Source organism: Saccostrea cucullata, unplaced genomic scaffold, assembly GCF_032062105.1.
Source record: "Saccostrea cucullata isolate Sc308-1 unplaced genomic scaffold, CSIRO_AGI_Scuc_v1 ctg22923, whole genome shotgun sequence".
Lineage (NCBI taxonomy): Eukaryota > Metazoa > Mollusca > Bivalvia > Ostreida > Ostreidae > Saccostrea > Saccostrea cuccullata.
The window spans coordinates 1-10,426 of record NW_026925728.1 but is presented as its reverse complement, the minus strand read 5'-3'; the positions used below and the strand labels follow the sequence as shown (position 1 = coordinate 10,426).

Genomic DNA, 10,426 nt, shown 5'->3' with positions numbered 1-10,426 from the left:
ATTGTATAACAATTAATATAAGATTTGACCAAAAAAAGATGATAAAAGAGTGTCAAATCTAAAGTACGAGGGCCGTTCAAAAATTACGCGGACTTGTTGCACAGAAGAAATATTTGACGACATAATCGCCCAAAATTTCACAAATAATATAAAAGAATCTTTACTTATATGGTCTTCAAAATTTCATATCAAAATGTTGTAAATTGGTGTTAATTTTGAGTGATTTTTCAGGACATACCATTAAGTCACGGCGCAGTAAAATCTTCGACGTCACAAGCATTATAAAAAATATGTGATTGAGCTTTCATTTTCTCAACATTTCCCTTGAGTACCTGTATAGTTTGAGTTACCTTATCTACTCAACATCAAAACACAATTTCTTGTCAAACTTAAAATCTATTAAACAAGTAAAGAATATTCTTTTTTTTGTTTTAAAACCAAAAACTACTTTTGAGATATAGTGTGATATTGGTGACTCTCAATCACGTTCCTTACAGTCCAGATAAAATTAACTTTTCGCCTATAATCTTCTTCCCGTCCTCCCGTATAGCCTTTTTACATAGGTCTAGCTGTCTAAAATTTCAGTTTGCTATTTGTGGGCGAATGTCACGAGTAGCCTAGTTTACTACATGTTTTATTATGCATATTTTGGATCTATGTTGCCGATATCTCGAGCATTACACATATTTTAACAAAAGTGTTGCGCCGTCAATTCAGGAGACATCATTTTCACAGTCGTTTTCACGGGAATTGCATCAGAGAAAAATCACTATATTTCTGTTAGTACTTCAAATATTACGTCCGAAATCTAAATACATAATAATAGAACAATTTAAGGGTACATTTGAGAAAATTGTTGAAAAATATCGCGAATTTTAGAAAATCAATGAGTTTAATGTTTGAATCCGCATGCTTTTGCTTCAATTTTTTTGTCGTGCGCCGTACCTCTCCATCAACGATATCAACATACCGATAATTTTAGTACAATTTTTTTAAAATACAGAAAATTTGCCCAAAATTTATTGGAATCTTTAAGATACATATTTCTGTGAAATTTTATAATTATATGACGTCTGTAAGAGTAAATAATAGCACAGTCCGCGTAATTTTTGAACGGCCCTTGTACATAATGCAAATGGCACATAAACGATTAGATATTATACAATACAATACAATACACATAAAATAACAAATTAATATAAATGATTGTTGGCAATATGTTAAATGAAAGAGTGAAGATGGAGGAAGGGGGTTAAAATTTTGAAAGGACATAAGGCCACTTGAATAATTTCAACATAATCTATCATAAATATCTAGATAATCTTCATACAGGTTTGTTTCTTAGCAGTTCAATTTTTACAAGATATATATATTCTGAACACTAATATATTTCTTAAATAGCAACATAATTAAAACATTTTCATATTACAATTCATGTTGAAAAAAATTGGAAAAAAAATACAACCTAATTTTAAAGAGAATGGTAAACTTTGCAGGAATGATAATTACACGTTCAATGCATGTAGATCGAATCAATTCAGATCACGATTGCTAGCAGTTTATGACAGCTTATTCAATAATCATATAAAATGACCATTACATTTACAGCTACACAAAACATTCCCCCTCACTGGGTTCCAGCCTCTGTTTCTGCCAGTGGGGAGGGGGAGAGACTTGCTGTAGTTTGATGTCCCTTTCTGTTCCAGCTGCTGAGATTGGTGAGCTGTTTTTACTGTCTTTGACGTCTGTTGTAGAGGCACCTCCTGAAATCACACAGTTACTTTTCTGGCCGAATATGCACGAGTTAGAATCACGTTTCTCACCGAATAACCTTGAGTTGGATGTTTCTTGCTCATTGAAAAGCTGTGAATCTGACACAAAATCGTCAGACACCAAATGAGACGTAGAATGTGTGTTATAACCTTGTGTGAGAATGTCAGAGTCTAGACTACCACTGTCGTCTGCAAAGAGCCTGGAGTCGTTTTCTCCACAGTCTTCCTCTGTGGTTTCTGTTGGGCTGGAGGGAGCGTAATGGACAATGCTGGGGGTCTGATGATGGGGAACATCTGGCACAGGGGGTAAAACTTCAGGGGTCACCAGATCACTTTCTCCTCCATCCACCTCCTCCACAAGGGTATCTTCATCCTCCTCTTCCTCATCTTGTTGTCCATAGCAACCATCTTCTCCATAGTAACCATCTTGTTGTCCATAGTAACCATCTTCTCCTTCCTCCTCAACTCCATTCACCAATTCACCCTCGTACTCTACCGATTCTCCAGTGTCATATTCTTCATCCTCTTCTCCCTCCATTTCTAGAGCCTCCTTGTATTTCTCAAAGAGTGACATTGCACCAAAAGACTTCTTGCCAACAGCTGCTATTTCCTGGGCCAATCTTTCCTGATTTCCCCCTGGAAGATCATTAATCCCCTCAGCATTTTCAGGAGTGATTTCAGATTCAGATGGATTTTGTACGACAGTGGCAGATTCAGTGTATTCCTGTGCAGGGGTATCAGTGAGTGTCATTTCCTGTATACCAGAAACAGTTATCTCCACTTCTGTGGGATCAACACCACTAGATGGCTCTGCACTCACACATTCCTGCTGCACTGTTTGTGCAGGTTGTGCCTCGGGCGGAATGTGTAAACTCTCCTCAAAGGCTTGTATTTCCTCTAGTTTATGCATGTCTGATTGATAAATATCACCCTGACCCAGAGTTGGCATCTCCTGTGAGGTCAATGAATCCGGCTGCTGTATCTCCTCCTCTTCTAACTTCTGAAGTTTCTGGGGGTCTGATGGATACTCAGATTCTAAGTCCTGCAATTTCTGTGGGTCAGATTCATAAGTGGGATGTGCATTTAAATACCCAGGTATCTCATCTGATTTTAATCCTGAATCGTAGCCCATCTGTAACCTCATGGCCTCTGTCATGGGCTGGCCTACCATGCCTCCTACAAAGGCCTGCTGGTAAATAATGCCTTGTGGAGGCACACCTGTCATGCAGACCTGCTGAGGCATGCCTGGAGGATAGCCTTGCTGAGAGATCATTGAGGCAGGTTGTTGTGGGACGGCCATTAGACCAGGCTGGTGGTAGCCATTGCTTATGTAGGAGAATTCATCCATTCTGGTGTCCCCCTGGTCTGAAACTGGTCCAAATGGAGGACATCCATTGTACATCTCTGCATTTTCTATAGAATAAAGAAATGAAATTTTAAGCATTCCTCACAAGTCAATATTTACAGAGTACTCTATGGAAGAAATTATCTCAAGGTGCAAATGCAGAAATTAAGGAACTTTTTTCCACGGGGTGGGGAGTGGGGTTCAACTTAATTCAAATTCTATCCAATTTCACTCAAGATCTGTGCAAAAATATAACAACACCTGGAATTCCCTATAGAGTAGTATTGGTACTTTACACTGTACATGAATACTGTAAACCAACTTTTATTCGCATGCGAGAAATATTTCCGAGTTTCGCGACCTACTTTAAGTTGCGAATATTAATCACCGCTAACCATTTATTTTGCTTTGTTTTTGTAGAAACTAATTCCTATTTCGTGAAAATTAATTGTCGCAGATTGATTTCTAACTGACAAATCGCAAATAAAAGATGACGCACATAATAGTTGGTTTATAGAAAATAATTCCTATTTCGTGAAAATTAATTGTCGCAGATTGATTTCTAACGGACAAATTGCGAATAAAAGATGATGCAAATAAAAATTGATTTACAGTATGCAATTTAGTGCATTCTGATGATTTTATCATTTTTATGCATTTATTAACAATTATTTCCTGATTCGTATATCCTAAATCTGAAATTAATATCTGTCTGCAAACCAGGAAAACTGACCTTGGCATTTTGTGGTGTATTTTTGACTAAGGGCTGCCTCCATTTCACTCAATTCTGTATGGACCTTCAAAAAAATTAAGCATATGTAAAGAATTAAAAAGCTTTTAATACCAGTAACTTTGCAGATCTGTCTTTGAACTAACTGAATTTAACTGTATTAACTAGTTAAAGAACTGATTTATACCTGAACCATATCAGGCCTCTCCCTCTTGAGTTGAGACGTACACCTCATAGCGGTACGGAAGAAATGTTTAGCTACATCATCTGCCACAAACCCCGCCTTCCTATCTCTCAGCTCCATACATTTCTCCTCAGAATCACTGAAGTCTTTAATGTAGTCCTTCTACAAAGACAAAATCCTTCTCTGTTATAATACAGTCAAACACTGATATCTGGAACTCAGTGGTGCAAAGAAAAAACTTAGAGATATTCAGGGATTTAGGATACTGAGACTAAAAATTAAAAAACAATCCAATATATAAAAGACTTCAAGCTCACTTCAACATATGGTATTCTAGATATCAGCATAAATGCAAAGCATCTGAAAAAGGACTGATTTATAAATTTGACCTTGATTTTTTTTTTCTATAACTACCGGTATTCTATTGACAAGTGCATTAACAGAAAAAATTTCTGGAACAATCAAAGAGAGGTACATAAATGACTAAATACTACACAAAACTCGGAATACTGGATAAATGTCTTACCAGAAACTGACCGCCTTCCCTCTTTTCATCATAAGCTCCCTCTCCTGTGAAAACCTCCAACATAACCTACAGACAAATGATAAACTTTTATTACCAAACCTGGTTTAAATTTGTAGCCTTACATTCTTTACAACAGTGCTCTTTCCTTGTTCATCAAATCATAAAAAGATCAATTGAAAAAAATGTCATCTTTATACCACCACAGCAAAATAATACCATTTGTCTGAACATTAAAAATGGAACATCATCAAGCCCTCAATTAAAATGATTTAAAATCTTCTTACAACACCAAAAGAAAATGTGTCCCCTTTGATGGACATGGCGTTCCCTCGTATGACCTCGGGTGGGAGGTAGGCCTTGGTCTGGTACTGTTTTGTGCCTGTCTGTTTCTTGGTGATATGTGTCAGCTTTCCTGATTGGCCACTCCCACCTGTTGCATGCATAGCCAATCCCAGGTCTCCTATTTTGGCTTCCATGTGTTTGTCCAAAAGAATGTTTGAACTAGAATAAAACAGGTTCAAAATCAAGTTTTTTGAGCATACAAGCATTTCATTGTATTTTATAAACATGATTCTGTGGTTTCATCAATTTTTGTGGCATCAATTTTCATGTATTTTGTAAAACTCATTTTGAGGATACTTAATTTCATGGAGAAAAGCATTGCAGATACAAATGAATAACATAATTTCTAAGTCAATGAATATTGAATTTCGTGGATCTGCTCAACAACGAAATCCTTGAATTTTGGTTGCTCAACCAATATTGATGAAACCACAGTATACCAAATCTTTTTCTATATTATGAGAATATTTTTTTCAATTAACTTTGCACATCAGTTATACTTTAGGAATTTCACCTACCATTTAATGTCTCCATGGATGAGAGGTTTCTGGTCCAGTGTATGGAGGTACTGTAATCCACAGGCTGCCCCCTTCATTATGTCTATTCTCTGGGTCCACGTCAGGGACGGGGTATTATTCTGAAAGCCAAGTGATCATAAAAATTTGGTTCAGAGAAACCTTCCTGTTAAATCTGACACCTAGCTTTGCAATCTCTTTCACTGAAATCTAATCCATTTTCTTTGCATTGTATAATCTGACATCCTCTATATTCCAACACAAAATTTGTCTCCAAGTGCATGTAAGATAAGATATGTTTCACTGTACAAGCACTTACAGCTTTAAACAAAAGCCTGAAGCATAATCAACAAAATTTCAAATGTAAGCTACATGTATCTTTGATGTTCACTTTAATAAACAAATTTGAGATAACAATCAGTTGAAAAGTTCCAACAGGAACCACTATCTGTAAAAACTCTCCTCCCCCTTTCTGGAATTTGTACTTTACCTTACACTTAAGTCGGTCATCCAGAGAGCCACTCTGCATGAACTGGTACACCAGACAGGTCTCCCCCTCCTCCAACGTGTAACCATACAGAGGAACAATGTTCTCATGTCTGTATCTAATAAAAGTATATAGATATGATCAACTATAATTGCTCAAAACTGTTCAAATTCAGGAATACATTTCATGGTATGCAAATAGTTTTACAGATGAGCAAAATATTAATTGCTGTTCTTTTCCAGAAATATAATTATGCTTAAGACAACTTACTTTATGAGTGATTTCAGTTCTGACGTCAAATGCTCCTGATAATTTAAACTTTCATCCTGTTTCTGTGTAAGATAAACAGCATAAATGTAAACTTCTATCACACACATGTAATACAACAAACTTCTTTTTTGAATAAATGTAGCATAATAAAGAAAATTGTAATCTAACTTCACAATATGTTTTAATCAGAGATAGATAAAATGGAACTCACAGGAAACAGTCTCTTGATTGCACAGGAGGATCTTTTAAGGAATCCCTTGAACACCTCCCCGAATGCCCCCTCCCCAATCTTGTATTCCTCGCTGAAGCCATTGGTGGCATGGTTCAGTTCCTTGTTGGTGAAACTCTGGGTCCCCACAAGGGCCACTGCTACGTCAAAGTCACATTTTCCTTCCTTTGCTAGAGAGGAGTAGCCCTCTTTATTTCTGTCAAGATCGATGAAAAAATTCAAATGTGAGTCATTTGATATAATATATAATATATTCTTTTTTAGAAGGAAGACAATTGTTAAACAATACTATCGAAGGATTTTGTTAAATTTTTATATTTTCTGTTTAAAAAATTAAAGTACCGTATAACCCTGAAGAAAATAATAATACATCCCCTCCAAAAAAAATTTAAATAAACAGAGAAAAACCACAACCCAAAAAATAATAAAATAAAATTTTAAAATAAATTGTAAATCAAATTTTTCACAAAATACCTAAATGCAACTGCATATTTTCCTTCACAATTAAACCCCCCCCCAAAAATAATAAGCATTAGCCTTCACTAGCTAATGCACTGAAAGTTAAAACTGTCTTTTGCATATTATATCATTGCATATCATTTAGGAGATAAGTAAAATCTCAGTTCCACTTACTTGAGGGTCTCCATCCAGCTTGACTCCAGTGACCTCTCCCCCAGGTCCCCCTTCCCCTGGGGCGGGCCGCCCATCTCACACTTGTCCACCTTGACAGAAGACATGGACTTCCCCACACAACAAGAAGAGGAAGTGCTGGAGAGGCCTGATGTCTCTTTCATGATTCCCTGGCAACCAATCAAATCAATCCTTTCATATTATACAACCAATCAAATATCAAACCTTCTATATTATGCAATCTATTAAAATTAATCCTTATGCAACCAAATAAAATTATAAACATATTAATATTAACACTTTGGAGAACAAATGTCAGTCTTTTAATTGTATTGTACCATGACATTTTACAGTTTTGGTATTTATAGGAAAATTAATTTAAATAAAACATGATGTGTTTAAGAGATTCATATCTCTTCACAGGTAAGTTCAACTCAAAATTCAAAGCAAGATATACATGGACCTTGCTGTAGACATTAATTACAAGCACTCCCACCCACTCACACAAAGTCAAATGTTACATGTTGTGTAGTATGGTAATCCTATTTGAAATAATCCATTGCATATTCCATTGTGAAGTCCCTAAATAATTGCATAAATTTACAGTAAAAAACAATATTTAAGGAACTTGTATGAAAGGAAGTCTTGGTGAAAAGGAAATTATGTCTTTTTCCTAATGGCTATCCCTTTCTTGCATGAATATAAAGAATTCTGATTTTTAAGGAACTTTAAGAAATCATGTCCTAAGAACTTCCTTATCATCATGCAGGTTCACCACTATGGTATTTTAAATGCCCCATTCCCAAATAAATGATGACCACTCAGTTAACATGTCATCTCTAAAAGTTCCTTGATAATTTGACAATACAATCATTCATACATGACTATTTTTTACCAGGTAGTCATGCTTCTTCTGTGGGTAGAACCTTTCGTCTGTCAGCGACGGAATAGCCTTGGCTTTGTCTTTCGGGTTCTCCGGAGTGTTTAGATTGACGTTCTTGTCCGACATAGACGTGGAACCATTCATGGATGACGTACTCCACGCTCCACTGCTCACTTTTGTGCTATTCTTACTTGGAGGGGCTGGGAGGTCTAAAAAAAGAAACATAACAATTTTTATTGTTGATACATACAAATCCTTTTGATTGGTCAGTCATTCTTAACAAATACGTCAAAAGACTTGATTTTAAAATAACTTATTGGGTATGAAATATACAGTGTGCAAGCAGTAACATGATCGGGAATGGTTAACTTTGAATCTTCTATCATTCACTGCTTATCAGTGTAATAATACATGGATCAGAGTTTAATATCAATGAAAGTTCAACATAAAGCAACAAGTGCATTTGATGTATATAAGTAGGCTGGAAATTTTCATATCCCCGTGTATTTGAAGTACTTGATACATGTACATCTGCATTTTACATAAATCCAGTCAAATAAACTATCATTCACTATATGAAATAACACAGAAAAACCAATCATTCAACATTTGGTCAATGATTTGATTGAACTAAGAATAAAACCATAAAATTTTTCCTTAATTGTGTGGGTGAGTAATGGACTTTTTAACAGGTGACAGATATGAATTCTGGGAATCGTTGACACAGGGAAATAATATTACTTAATTAGGCTTAGCATAATTTGGAAATGATTCATCTCAAATTGTTTAACATGAAGGGATGTAAATTAAATCAAATTCACTCCTCTTTGTCAAGACTTCATTATAGTGCAAAAAAAAAAAAAAAAGAGGGGTGGATCAATCTACTTTTCAAATTTCAAAAATTGAAAAGTTGGTTTTAAACTTCTAAATATATTTGTTTTAACCTTAAGCGTTCAAGCATAACAGGTTGCACAAACATTTCATAAAATGCTAGTAATTTTATAACATTCAGCATCTACATTCCAGAATTGTGACATAGTCATGATAGTCAATCAAGTCAATATATGTGTCATATGTGTCCTGACTCCCTTATTTATATATGGACATACATCTAAATAGGTACAAACACACTTGCTGAACTGCTTTACTTATTTCTTGAGAGAAATCTCATATACTACAAACATATCCCCCCACCATTCCCACATTTAGCAAAGTTATTTTTTTAATTGTTTTATTTGCAGGTAGAAAATCATGTAGATTTCTTAGACTGTCTCTATAGTTCCTTAACTAATACAATTTCAGTAAACTGTGATTAATTTTCATGGACAAAGCATAAATGCCCCATGAAAAAAGTATGCCTACAGTATGTGTACTCCATAGGGTTTGTCTGAGTGCGAGCGTACTTACTGGTACTGTCTAGAGCCCGGAGGATCATAGAGGGCGTGTCTGTCCCGTTACATGGAGGGTCATCACGACTCGGAAACGGAACCTTGTTCTGTTTGCTGTCACAGTTAACTGAAGAAGGAAAGCCAAAGGTGTATGGTTAGTGTTCAAGCCTTCACTAAAATCTGGCATATTAACATGATTTAAGACTGAAAATGAAATTTTACACAGTCAAGGATATGTCAAAGTGAGTTTGCAGTCTTTCACCATTTATTCTTAATGTTCTCTTTTTCCCTGGTAATCACCCTATCAAGTTTGAGATTGTTAGGTTTGATTGTACAAGTTAATTGTCACATATTGGATTCAAACTTACAAATCACACAGAAAAGGTAGGGCAAACAATTATGATAATACAATGCAGCTGATTTACAGTACTTAAAAAAATGTCACTCACAATAAGACTCCAGTAGCTGCATCTCTCTTCTCCTCCCAATCCTCTGTAATATAAGATACAGGTCCCTGGCCGTGGCGTTCTTAGATCCCCAATCACTCAGAACTTCTTTACATGGGCTGCCATGATGGTGCTGGAAAGCCATCTCAAAAATTCTCACATCCTGAATCGTGTACCCTATCTCTGAAGCTGTAAAACATTCAAATGAAACAATGACTTACAAGTGTACACCTGTGATGGTCAGATGAGTTCAATCGCCAGTGACCAGATAGCTCAGTCGGTAGAGTACCTGAGTGGAGATTCAAGGGACCCAGGTTCAAATCCCGGTCCGGTCCGCTACATATTTCTCATCTCCCTTTACAAACCATTTTAAAAAAGTTCACATAAAAAATACACTTGTACTAAATATTTTCAGACAACATTCAACATGCTCAAAAGTAAGTGTTTAAAATCATACTGTAACCAAATCTTTACTGTGATTCTTGGTCAAATTTCCTTAATAGAAACCCGAAGTCACGATCTTGCATTTTGTTTACTTGTAACTCTCTAAGAAACATCTTCAAAAGTAGAATAATGTACAGCTAATAAACGCAATACACAGAAAATATTGAGGTCACCATTTCAGTATCATCTTTGATAGATAGTTCTCTGATTGATTCTGATATTTACCTAATTTTTC

The 10,426-nt window shown here is 35.7% G+C and overlaps 1 protein-coding gene across 1 annotated transcript; it reads right to left on the bottom strand.

Moving 5' to 3' along the window:
* Positions 1–1,443: 1,443 nt before the first annotated feature.
* On the bottom strand, positions 1,444–9,936 carry LOC134269679 (uncharacterized; the record flags this gene model as incomplete). The annotated part of the gene is made up of 13 exons (XM_062751888.1): positions 1,444–3,185; positions 3,851–3,914; positions 4,035–4,193; positions 4,558–4,623; positions 4,842–5,058; positions 5,418–5,536; positions 5,905–6,019; positions 6,172–6,233; positions 6,383–6,596; positions 7,034–7,200; positions 7,926–8,122; positions 9,321–9,428; positions 9,751–9,936. Coding segments are annotated over 13 exons (3,251 nt in total), but the record flags the coding sequence as incomplete, so codon positions are not given.
* Between the last annotated feature and the right edge of the window lie 490 nt (positions 9,937–10,426).